Source organism: Myotis myotis, unplaced genomic scaffold (genome assembly GCF_014108235.1).
Source record: "Myotis myotis isolate mMyoMyo1 unplaced genomic scaffold, mMyoMyo1.p scaffold_m19_p_1, whole genome shotgun sequence".
Classification (NCBI taxonomy): Eukaryota; Metazoa; Chordata; class Mammalia; order Chiroptera; family Vespertilionidae; genus Myotis; species Myotis myotis.
This window is the reverse complement of record NW_023416313.1, coordinates 130,626,848-130,639,997: the sequence shown is the minus strand read 5'-3', so window position 1 is coordinate 130,639,997 and position 13,150 is coordinate 130,626,848. Positions and strand designations below refer to the sequence as shown.

The following is a 13,150-nucleotide window of genomic DNA, read 5'->3' as shown; positions in this document are numbered from 1 at the left end:
TATCAAGTTGTACATATTAAGTTTGGGTCAAAGCTTAAATATATCACATCAGTTTATTTAACACTAGAGGCCTGGTGCACAAAAATTGTGCACTGGGAGTGGGGGGGGGATCCCCTCAGCCTGGCCTGTGCCCTCTTGTAGTCTGGGACCCCTCAGGGGATGTCCACCTGCTGGCTTAGGCCTGCTTTCCCCAGGTATCGGGCCTTAGCCAGCAGTCAGACATCCCTCTCGTAGTCTGGTGCTCTCATAGTCTGGGATCCCTCACTCCTTACTGCCCACCTGCAATGGAGGCAGGAGAGGCTCCTGCCACTGCCGCTGCACTAGCCAGCCATGAGCCCGGCTTCTGGCTGAGCAGCACTACCCCTGTGGGAATGCAGTGACCACCAGGGGGCAGCTCCTGTGTTGAGCATCTGCCCCCTGGTGGTCAGTGCGCATCATAGCAACTGGTTATTCCACCGTTTGGTCAATTTGCATATTAGGCTTTTATTATATAGGATCAGTGTGAAACTGAGCAGCTATAAAAAGAATAACATTTTAGAGTTGACAGCAAGCAAGCACTGGAAAGAATTGTCAAGATATTTAAATACCCTATGGTGACAGGGAAGGTGAGGCCAGCTGGCACAGTATGGAATCACATAGGTGAATGCTTGCACTGCTCAAACCTCACCATTCTCACCTTATGTTCAATGTATTAACCACAGACTGTGTCAGTTCACTAAGAGGGCCCTAAGACAAGGGATCTTAAGAGGATTTCATATATCTTCTTTCACATTTGGTATCCTTTCAAATACCACGCTCGTTAGAACCTAAGCTTCTGAAGAAGCAACCAGAATGTTCCATACATGAATCATGTTTTCCTTATTGTTGTTTAAATTAATTGTTGGTTTGCCATGAATAAAAGCCAGTAAATGAAAAATAAAGCCAAGAACACTGTGATAAAAGCTTAGTGTAGCCAAAAGAAAGTCATTGTTTTTAAAAGTCTTTAGATATACCTTCAATGATAAACCAGGAGAATCCACAAAACAGAGATTTACAAACTTGTCTGCATCCTTTGATCTGAGAGTAATTTCATTTAATGTGACAAAAAACAGAACTTGTTCTCATTTTAAGATGTCACACTGATTAATTCACTGTTTAAATAACCATTTGCTTTTATGTAGACCCAATTTTTAAAAAGTGTGAGTTCTTTGCTGTAATGAAATATTTACTTTTGCCAAGTTACTTTTATATAATTGAAAATCATCTGGGAAAACTGCATTTCTTTGTATATGTTTAATTTGCTCCAATTCTATGGTGCATTAATGTTAACAAATTGGCTTTGTAAATTTAATAAACTGTGACTACTGAAGTACTCATTAGCATGCTGGAGGCCAATTAATTCACCTGATAATTAACATAGTTTGTCACAGATTTAGGCATATTACTCAACAAGTCAAATCAAATCATAGTATGGGGAACCTACATCAAAAAAACATTGCTTTTCTTTGATGTTTCACAGGCTTGTGCTCCCTTATATCACTGGAGAACTCTGAAATCCACACCAGAAAAGGACCCAGTTGGCACGTGCTATGTAGCAATTCAGAATTTCAGTGCATATGCTGAGTACTCTCCTTGTCGGAACAGTAAGTTATTTTTATTCCTTGAAACTGAAATTTAGCTCAAGAGCTTTTCTGTGGTAGACAGTGCAGGTAATGTCAAAATGCCGATGGGAAAGAAAATGAGACGGGGGTAAAGTTCACTACAGTTTTACAAGATGCCTTGCTGTAACATGAGGGCCAAGTCATGGGGTTCTGCTGATCCTCTTCTGTGTTTTAGAAAATTTCTGGGTTTTAGATATTTTGCGGTAGAATTGATTGGGTCCTTATCTTAGGCCTTAAACCAGCCGTGGGCAAACTACGGCCCGCGGGCCGGATCTGGCCCGTTTGAAATGAATAAAACTAAAAAAAAAAAAAGACCGTACCCTTTTATGTAATGATGTTTACTTTGAATTTATATTAGTTCACACAAACACTCCATCCATGCTTTTGTTCCGGCCCTCCGGTCCAGTTTAAGAACCCATTGTGGCCCTCGAGTCAAAAAGTTTGCCCACCCCTGCCTTAAACTCTTGCTTGGTATTCAAAATTCACACAACAATCTAAGGAATGCTGACTGCCCACTTCTTAACCACACTAATGGTGTTAGTGAGTAATAATAATAATAATTAATATATATATGCATATATATATATGTATATTAAACAGAGCCACTTTAAAATGGAGCCAGAGCTGCCATCCCAGAGGAACTGCCTTACACTTCTATGCCTCAACCCTTTGGAATGTTAAAACGGAAAAATACCCTGTACACTGGGCCTAAAGCAACATTGTGTCCCAAAGAACTGTTTGCAAAGATAACAAGAAAGCAGATATTATGACTACTTGACTGATGGCTACTGGATTGAAAATTAAAAACATTGTTTAGAATTAGCGTCACTCTGTTAGCTGTGCTGTGCCATTTATGCGTTCCTTCTATTTATGTAATTGCTCCCCTTCCCTTTCTCATAAATACCCCTAGCCTTTGTTTCCTAATCAGAACAATATTTGGGCTTTTGCCTGAACCAGTAATTCCCAAATAGCTATTGCTTTTTACCTTAAGTAAATGCTTGTTGCCCGTCACTTTGTAAGGCCTTGTATTTTTCGGTGAACATTCATGCTTGGACCTGGGGACACACTGCATGCCAGTGGCTGTCCAGCCTGTGCTCTCAATGGCTGTTGCTTTCTTTGGCAGCTGTGTACGCAGGTTATCTGCATGATACAACTTTCTCCTCTAGGTATCTAATCCTCGTTTTTTCAAAAAGACTCTCTGTAAGTAGGGTCCTCATCTCATTTGGTAGTTCTAGGAATCTTCCAGTGCCTTCTCCGGGGCACTGCTGTTTAATCACTTCATCTTGGTGGCATACCCGAGGACATTGGGACATTATTAGTGATTGTTTCATACACTCAGAGTCCTTGTGCACTTTTCAATTTTTCTGTGTATCCCATAGGTCATTGGAATTTATCAAGAAGCAACCAAAGGATTTTTATCCTTTTTCTTGATAATTCGCAAGACCACATTGAGGAAAATGGCATTAGAAAGATAATTCTAGTGGATGGTTTCAGGGTATTGATTTTTTAAAACTCAATCCTAAATTAGATTCCCAAAACTATAAGTAAAATTTCCCTATTTCAGTTACTATTTTTAAAATTCAAGATTTCTTTAGACAAGATAATGAGCAAGTATCAGAAATAAATCCGTGAAGATAAAGAATGGACAGTGACAAAAGAAGGTTAATAAAGGGACTGCTGAGAGTTAGAGATCTAAATGATTGGGCGTGGAACAGCTAACTTTGATGGTTTTGGGTGAGGATTTTGGCACGAAAAAGATTATGATTTCATGTTTTAAAATACCAAAATAAGTTATCCACTTTCTTATATCATGACAAATGTCAGCTGAATGAATATCAGTGAAATTAGGATTTCACTGCCCTGGCAGGCATGGCTCAGTGGTTACGAATGCCGGCCTGCAGATGAAGGGGTTGAGGGTGAGGTTCCAATCAATGGCACATACTGGGTTCATTCTCTGGGGTGAGGGGCAAGTCCAGGAGGCAACCAATCAATATGTCTCTCTCACATTGATGTTTCTTTCCCTCTCTCTCCCCCCCTTCCCTCCCTCCTTCCCTTTCACTGTCTCTAAAAAAATCAGTGGAAAAAAGTGTCCTCAGGTGAGGATTAACAAAAAAAAAATTGGATTTCACTTTAAATGATTTTAAAAGAGGGATTTCTTATAGATAATAAGAATCAATTATGTAATCATTCAACACATGTTTACTGAACCCATTGAGCACTAATTATTTTATGTTTAGGGATTAAGGCACAGAAAAAGAGAAAACAAACCCCTGTCTTTAAGAAACTTACATTGAGGGGCGGGAGGGGACGACAGACAAAAAATATGCAAATAAATAAGTTCAGATCCCACAATTCTACTTCTGAGTATTTATCTGAAGGAAATTAAATCACAATATTGAAAAGACATCTACACCCCAATGTTCACTACAACATTATTTATATTATCCAAGACATAGAAATAAACTTAGTGGTAATCAACAGATGAATGGATAAAGAAAATATGGTATACCTACACAATGGAATATTACTCAGCCACAAAAAGAAGAAAATCCTGCCATTTGTGACAATATGGATGGACCTGGAAGCCATTATGTTAAGTGAAATAAGCCAGACAGAGAAAGACAATACTGTATGGTCTCATTTATATGCAAAATCTTAAAAAATAAAACCAGACTCACAGATACAGAGAGCAGATTGGTGGTTGCCAATGGTGGCGGTGATGGAGGGAGCTAAAAGGGTGAAGGTTGTGAAAAGGTTCAAACTTCCAGTTATAAGATAAATTCTAAGGATGCAATGTACAACATAATTTGTAAATATAGTTAACAATACTATAGCATATGTTTGAAAGTTGCTAAGACAGTATATCTTAAAAACTCTCATCACAAGAAAAACAAAAAACCATACTATGTGTGGTGATGGCTGTTAACTAAACTTATTGTGGTGATCATTTCACAATATATACATATATCAAATTATGTTGTACACCTTGGACTAGTACAGTGTTATATCAAGTTTATCTCAATAAAAATTTTTAAAGAATAAATAAGTTTCTAATATAATCTCAAGTAGTGAAGAGTGCTACCAAGAAAAATATAGCAAGTCAAGAGAGGGGAGTGACATGGCCTGGGTGGAGAGAGGAACTTTTAACAGGACCATGGGAAGGGCTCTCTTCGCAAATGCCTGTGGAAGTAGGGAAATGGGGCGCTTTCCAGGCATCGGCTACAGCAAGAAGAGGTGTATTTTGTGCCATGTTCCACTGAAGGTACTGTGTTCCTGCATTCAGTAAGAAGTTGTTGTTATTAGCTATAAAAGTCAGGTAGAAAGATAAATCCCTAACCTACCCAGAAAATAAATGGTAGAGCTGAGATTCAATACTGAACTTGTTTCATCAATTTTTACACCTCTCCACATCATACCTCTCATGATTTACTAAAGATACTGTCAGCAGCCACGGGAACGGCACCAGGTGTTAAACTGATGGGATCAGACCAGACTTGGTTCAGCAATTTCAGTACTTGAGTTCTGGCTAGGAAAGAATTCAGAGCCAAGACTCAAACTGTAAGAGAACATTTACTTAGAAAGTCATAGAGGTGGAAGAAATGGCTCAGGAAACAAGTTACAGAGGCAAAAGAAGGGCCCTTGGAGTTTGGAGTTCAGGAGTGAGGAAGGTAAAGGTGACTCCCTGTGGGGAAGGAGAGAGAAAGGCGGAGGGGGCAGGCACTGTTGGGCTTCCAGGAATGAGAGCGCCTGGGTCCTCTGTCCTAAGGGTGGAGATTTTAGGGCAGGTCCCAGGGGAAGGATTCAATAGAATATTCAGCAGTTTTCCAGGCGTGCCCTTTCAGGGCAAGGGGTCCTTATTCAATGCAGCTGGTCCTGAGGTCAGCCTCTTTGCTTGTCTGGTTTTGCTTCTTTTCTGGGTCTGGGGCTGAAATACAACTGAGGCCTAGATGTTATGTCTAGGGAGGAAAGGTCAGGGGGTCTAAACTGCCTCCAGTGTTATGCTAGGGAAGGAAAGGTTACCCTGGGGTCGAGGTCCAAACCTCCAATTGTCCGGTGCTAGACACCGGGCTTTCTGCCCTGGTGACCTCCTGTACCTGGCCATGCTCTGCTCATGTCTATCTAACTGCCAACTACAACACTTCCCCATAAGAGTAAACTATCCTCGCTAAAATGCTGAGTCCATCCTTCACAGGTGTCTTGCCTTGATGATATATTCTTCTAACTAATGTACGGGATAATCATTTGTAAAATTGGTCACTGCTTTTTGTTCTGCCATTTTCCCCCTCACCTTATAATATGTTTATTGATTTTAGAGAGAAGGAAAGGGAGGGAAAGAGAAAGAGAAAGAGAGACATCGATCCGTTGCCTATTGTAGGCACCCCAACAGAGACTGGACTGCAACCCAGGCATATGTCCAGACTGGGAATTGAACCCTTGACCTTTCAGTATACAGGACGACACTCCAACCAAATGAGCCACACCAGCTAGGGCCATTCTGCTTTTTTATCTGACTGCCTATATGATGAGAGAGCTCAGATTAAAATTCAGCATGTGGCATCTAGATGTGTGGGGAATTCATTTGGTTTCACATCCTCCTACTAGTCTTTCTCCAACCATGAGTATTTCTTCTCCCACCAATCCACCTAAGGAGCAGACTTCCTGTCCTCAGGAGTTCACAGTTTATTAGCACAAAGCCAGCTTGTTCATGAGCATATGGTCAATCTCGCAGAACAGGAACATCAGCAATATTATTTTCAAAAAACAGAATTTAAAGAGTGCTCTCATGTTCATTCTACACCACAAACCCCCTCCACTGTTAGTGTGAGCAATGTGGACGCTAATAGGCTCATTCATATTAATGGCAGGCTGATAGCTCCTACTTTAGTCATTCATAAATCAGTTGGAGATGGTTAACACACATCCTTCATTCTACTTTGAAAGCCAACAAAGAATAGTGAACAGTCAGCATGATTCCCTTGACCTGAGTTCACTCTGCAACATAACTGTAAATTTACAGATGCTCTGAAGTTACAGGAGGAAAGATTCCTTCAGCCATCATGAACTATAATTCTAAGAGAGAAACTTACTTTATAAAAGAAGGAACTCACATTCTATTATAATCACCACTTAAACATTTGAAGTTGGCTATTTTCTCAATAAATTTTAAGAAAAATTACTATTTTCTCTTATTTTTTCAATTTCCTGTTTGAAACATGGTCATATATTTCCTCTTTTGAATAATTTACACTGTTAAAAATAAAAACATCAGAGTTGATTTAAAAAAAGATTTTTAGAAAGGTTTATGCATTAAAAAATACATGTCTGAAATATACTCAAGATTGCATATATATGTTTACATAATTATATACCATTTATTCACATCTATTACTGGATGCATACAAGTATTTATAAACATGAATTTCTGATGAGACAGATATTTGATGTTTTAAAGATGAGCATTTAGGGAGCTTTATAGCATTCATTACTAAAAAGCACAAAATATAGTTATAAAGAACATATTTTGTCACCCTGGCTGGTGTGGTTTAGTTGGTTGGAGTGTTATCCCATACACTGAAAAGTTTGGATTCCATTCCTAGTCAGGGCACATAACTAGGCTGCAGGTTCAATCCCCAGTTGCACATACAGGAAGGCAACTGATCAGTATTTCTATATCACACCGATGTTTCTCTCTCTTTCTCTCTCCCTTGCCCTTTAACTAAAAAAATAAAAATAAAATAAAAATCAACGAATATTTCCTCAGGTAAGGATTTAAAAAAAACAAAAAACAAAAAGAACAGCCTGGCTGGTATAGCTCAGTGGTTGAGCATTGACCTATGAACCAGGAGATCATGGGTTGATTTTTGGTCAGGGCAGGTGCTCGGGTTTCAGGCTTAATCCCCAATGAGGGGCATGCAGGAGGCAGCTGATCAATGATTCTCTCTCATCATTGGTGTTTTCATCTCTCCCACTCCCTTTCTCTCTGAAATCAATAAAAAGTATATTTAAAAAAAGAACAAATTTTGTTAATACACATTGTAAGGTGACATGCACTTAAAAATTTGTTAAGAGCTCTGGCTGTTGTGGCTTACTTGGTTGGGCATTGTCCCATATACCAAAAGATTGCCAGTTTGATTCCTAGTCGAGGCACATGTCCAAGTTGTGGGCTTGATTCCTGCTGGAGGGCATGTGGGAAATAACTGATCAATGTTTCACTCTCACATCGATGTTTATCTCTCTCCCTTCTCACCCCTCTTCCTAAAAATCAATACAAAATCTTAAAAAAAGTTGTTAAGTCTTAAGGGGTTTGGTTCAGTGGATGGAGCATCAACCTGCGGACTGACTGGTCCCAGGTTCGGTTCCAGTCAAGGGCATGTACCTTGGTTGTGGGCATATCCTTAGTAGAGGTGTACAGGAAGCAGCCGATCGATGTTTCTCTCTCATTGATGTTTCTAACTCTCTATCCCTCTCCCTTCCTCTCTGTAAAAAATCGATACAATATATTTAAGAAATTGTTAATAGGGTAGGGTCAAGATGGCAGAGTAAGTAAATGCAGTACTCACATCCTCCCAAAACAACATCAAAATTAAAACTAAACTACAGAACAACCATCATTCAGAACTGCCTGAAATCTAGCTGAGTAGTAGGAAGGGCAAAGATTTGAGGTGGTCCCAGCCCCTCACCAGTCTTCCAAGGCCAGGGTTCCAGTGCCAGGAAGAGAAGTTTCTATAACTTCTAGCTGTGAAAATCAGCAGGAATTGTGGCTGAGAAGGAGGGCTGCTAGAGGCCCAGGCAGGTCCTCTTAGTGGGCCTGTACACAGACTCATTTCCTCTGAGCTCAAGTGCTTGGAAAGCAGCTTGAAAGGCAACAGGGAAATATGGGGAGGATCAGGAGGAGCAGCTTTCTCTTAGACAGAAGTGCTGGCAGAGGCCATTGTTCCTTTTCTGAACACTTCCTCCATAGAGTCAGCAGCTGGGCACCATATCTTAGTCTCCATCAACTAGGCTATCACTGCCCCCACCTGTGATTCCCTGAGACCCCCCCCCCCCCACTTCCAAGAACTTGTGGGCCCACCCAAGGCTGTTTCCAGTGGCTTTTCCATATGTATGGCCTTTCTTGGCTCATGCTTTAGACCAGCGGTCACCAACTGGTGGTCCGCGGACTACTGGTGGTCTGTGAAGTCTGAAAGGTTGACGCTGCTGCCTTAGACTTTTCTAAAATCTCTCAAACAAGCAGCACCAGGCTTTAGCATGCCCCATACCTCTCACTAAGTGGCCTCAAGCCTGGCACTAGAGGCAGACATGGTTCACAGCTTGAGCCCTTTTAGGCACCTCAAAGGCCAGTACAAGTAGCAGCCATCTGCAGGTGGCTTTGTAGTTTATGCTGGGTGGCCAGAGGGATTGGGTGATCATGGCCTGTATCTCCCTGGAGGCCCTAGAGCCAGAACACCCAGTGGACAGCTTTAGAACATGTTGAAGCAGCACCCACCCACCTCCACAAGCAACAGATTCAAGAGGTGGACTCAGTGGGACCAGAGCCCTGCTGAAGTAAGTCTTGCCTGTGGGTTGGGTCCCTGCACAGCTGATCCTCTGTGTTGATCACAGTCAGTCCTTGCAGAGGACTGGCCTGGCGGTAAATCTTTCCCACTGACATACCATCCGCAATCAAGGCTCTACTACAGCAGGAGAATATACATAGCCCACATAGAGAAAGGGAGGGACATACCTGAGTGCCCAGCTTGGGTGAATGGTGAGGCTGTGCCACTGGATCCTATAGGACACCTCCTATATTAGGCCACTCTAACAAGCCCAAACGATGTAGCAGCTCTACCTAATACATAATTACACAGGGAGGCTGCCAACATGAGAAGACAAAGAAACACGGCCCAAATAAAATAATAGAACAACAATTCAGAAGAAGAACTAAACAAAATGGAGACAAGCAATCTACTAGATACTGAGCTCAAAACACTGGTTACAAGAATGCAAAACACTGGTTACAAGAATGCTTAGTGAACTTAGAGGAAGATTAGGTGTATTTAGTAAAAATTTAAACAGCATATAAATGGGCATGGAAATCATAAAAAAGAACTAGTCAGAAATGAAGGATGAACTCACTGAAATAAAGAATAATTTACAGGGAATCAGCAGTAAAGAATAAAAAAAATGAGGATACCATCTAGAGCCTCTGGGACAACTTCAGACGTACAAACATTTGTTTCATGGGGGTACCAGAAGAAAAAGAGAAAGAGCAAGGAATTGAAAGCCTATTTGAAGAAATAATGACAGAAAGCTCCCCTAACTTGTTGAAAGAAATAGACATATAAGTGCAGGAAGTACAGAGTCCCAAACAAGATGAATCCAAAGAGGCCCATACTAACACACATCATGATTAATATGCAAAAGGTTAAAGACAAAGAGAGAATCTTAAAAGCAGCAAGAGAAAAGCAGTTAGTTACCTACAAGGAAGCTCACGTAAGAATGTCAGCTGATTTCTCAACAGAAACTTTCCAGGCCAGAGGGATTATCAAGAAATATTCAAAGTGATGAAAGCAAGGACCTACATCCAATATTACTCTACCTAGAAAAGCTATCATCTAGGATTGAAGGACATATAAAGAGCTTCCCAAATAAGAAAAAGCTAAAGGAGTTTATCACCACCAAAACAGTATTACATGAAATGTTGAAGGTCTTCTTTAAGAAAAAAAAAAAGAAAAATATGAATAATAAAATGGCAATAAATACATGTCTATCAACAATTGAATCTGAAAAACAAAATAAAGGAACAAGCAGTACAGAAACAGATCATAGATACAGAAAATATTTTGATAGTTGGAAGGATTTGGGAGGGATGGGTGAAAAGATGAAGGGATTAAGAAGTACTAATTTGTTGTTGCCGAATATTCATGGACATGTAAAGTACAGCATAAGGAAAATAGTCAATATTCTAAGAACTATGTATGGTGTCAGACAGGTATGAGATTTATTGGGATGGTCACATAGCAAGTTATGTAATGTCTAACCACTGGGGTGTACTAACTGAATGTCCTAATGTACTAATGTACTAATCTGAAACTAATAAAATATTGCATGTCAACTGTAATTGAAACATAAAAAAATATTTAAAAAAGAAAATGTAAAAATTTTTTAAGAGCATAAACGCATATCAACTGTTTTTAACACACACACAAAAATAACAACAAAAAGCAAGGGACACAATTTAGAAGGTGACTGTGCTGGTGGTATCATGGATGTATGCATATGTCCAAACTCACCAAGCTGTATACATTAAAAAGTATAATTTTTTTTTTTTGTATATTGAGTATACCTTAATAAAGCTGAAATAAGACCTTAGCTTAAATACACAAAGCATTAATTGACATTTGAATTAAAAACAGATCTCATAAAAAACTACAGTGTATGAGGTAGAAAACTATTTTAAAATATAAAAGCAGCATCTGGAAAGAATGGATGATGACAATGCTAAAATTAACTAAGTAATGACAAAAGAAACCCAAAACAAAACCGAAAACATTCTAGGAAGAGCTGGAAAGACCAGATCCATTTTTTAAAAGCTTCTGGAAGATGCACATGCCCAGCCTATACATTTTTCCTGTGAGGGTGTGCATTTCCTTTCCTGCCTGCTTACTTTAGTTTCCACTCAGGAATATCCTTGATAAGAGAGAAGTAATATTATTTACATATTCCTATCCAACCATATAATGATTCAGGCCATCCCCACTGAACTACATTTTGGTTTTAATTTCAGCACTTTAGAAGTTGTAGGGAACTCCTTTAAAGTATAAGTGACAAGTAGTAAATTCCTGATCCAAATGTCCTAGAGACTTTTTATAACAATATCTAGGGAATCCACATGTTGGCCACTCTATCAGATCCTATTGGACATTCAGTTAGTGAATTATATTGGATAGAGTACAAAATAAGCCATTATTAGAGAGTTTTCTCTTTGTGAACACTAGCATTGCAGTGTTCATGTGAGATTCATTGTAACCAGAAATACAATTTCCAAATTGACTTTACTAATGACAATAGAATATATTAAAGTTAAATTCCTGTTAGAGAGGATCAAAATTGAAATCCTATTGGTGACCCCAGAACAGAAAGCATCCAGCCAGGTGACCACATTCAGCTCCCCTTTCTCAATAGGTCATTGCCTTTAAGAATGACATGTCCGGCTTCACTAGGAACATGTGGGCAACACAGAAACACATTGCTGCCACTTGGAAAATAGTTAGAGATGGAGATTTTATTTCCTCAAACAAACATGAGTTCTAAAACCCAATATAATAATTCCAAGGGACATTATTCCCGTGGATATTCGTCTAGATTAGAATCATGTTATTTAGGACAGGAAAATAGACCGAAATATGTTTAATAAATTACTTGGAATGAATTTAGAAATAAATATAAACCACATATGGACAATTTTGCATTTAGAAGTCTATAGAGAAAACGACAGAATATCCTGAATTGATTATTAACATGTATTTTGATTATTCTAGGTAATGCTGATCCTGAAGGCCAGGGTTACTGCCAAGCAGGATTTAGTCTGGATTTTTATAAGGTGAATTCCTTTGGTCTTGTAGCTTCTAATATTATCTTATCTGCTTGATTTTTGTTTTACCTCTCCCTCCCACTCCCACTCCCACCCACAACCCCTCAGTAACCATCACCACCAAAATAAACTATAGGTCTGTATCTAGCTTCTTTTGACAACTTTAATCTTTATTGTTTACTTTTTATTTCTATTAAAGTAATCTATGTACATGACAACCTATTAAAATTATACAAAAATACATATGATGAAAAACAACAGTTTTTTCTTCCTACCCCTTGAGGTTGTCATTTTTTTTTTAATGAAAAAGAAATCTCAAAAACTCAATAGAGAAATGTGCTTCTGAAAAGTTAACAAGAATCTATAAATTGTTTTATTTCTTCCCTGTAATTGACTGGCTTAACGTGTTAAAATTCACATATCCTTTCACAAAATTAAAAACAGAGTTGTCTAGTGAGAATATAGGAGGCAAATATTCCATGGTTTTAAAAATAGTATAAATTTTATCAACATTGTTGTCTTTTTTTCTTTCCACACTGAAAGTTAAGGATGCAGAGGATAGAAGGTGGGATTGTAAATAAGAAAGAAAATTTGTATTTGCTAGTTTTTGTTCTCTCTCTTGGGAAAGGTGGGCTTGCAAGTGTATGGAAAAAATAGGCATTACTGTGTCCTTGAGATAAATAGAAACTGAATTTTCATTTTATTGCCAAGGCTCAAAAGGCCATGTCTGCTAATTGTTCATAAATATGTAGATAATTTGCTTACCTGAGGCAGTGCCAAATAACTGAAATTATATATTCTCAAGGGAGAGAATTCAACTCACTTAGTTAAGTCAAATTAAAAGTATATAATATAGCACACTAAATAATTGAAAGCAAAAAAGGAAAATAAAATGGCCTGCATGACTCAGATATAAAGGCCTCTTTTAAAAATTGTT

General features: G+C 38.9%; 1 protein-coding gene across 1 annotated transcript in view; it reads left to right on the top strand.

Annotated features, from left to right (window-relative positions):
• Nucleotides 1-13,150, top strand: part of ITGA8 (integrin subunit alpha 8) — a 209,500-nt gene that overhangs the window by 46,970 nt on the left and 149,380 nt on the right. The window contains exons 4-5 of the mRNA XM_036352197.1: nucleotides 1,499-1,622; nucleotides 12,161-12,222. Of these exons, the coding sequence (XP_036208090.1) occupies nucleotides 1,499-1,622; nucleotides 12,161-12,222 (186 nt within the window). The remainder of the gene's footprint in view (nucleotides 1-1,498; nucleotides 1,623-12,160; nucleotides 12,223-13,150) is intronic.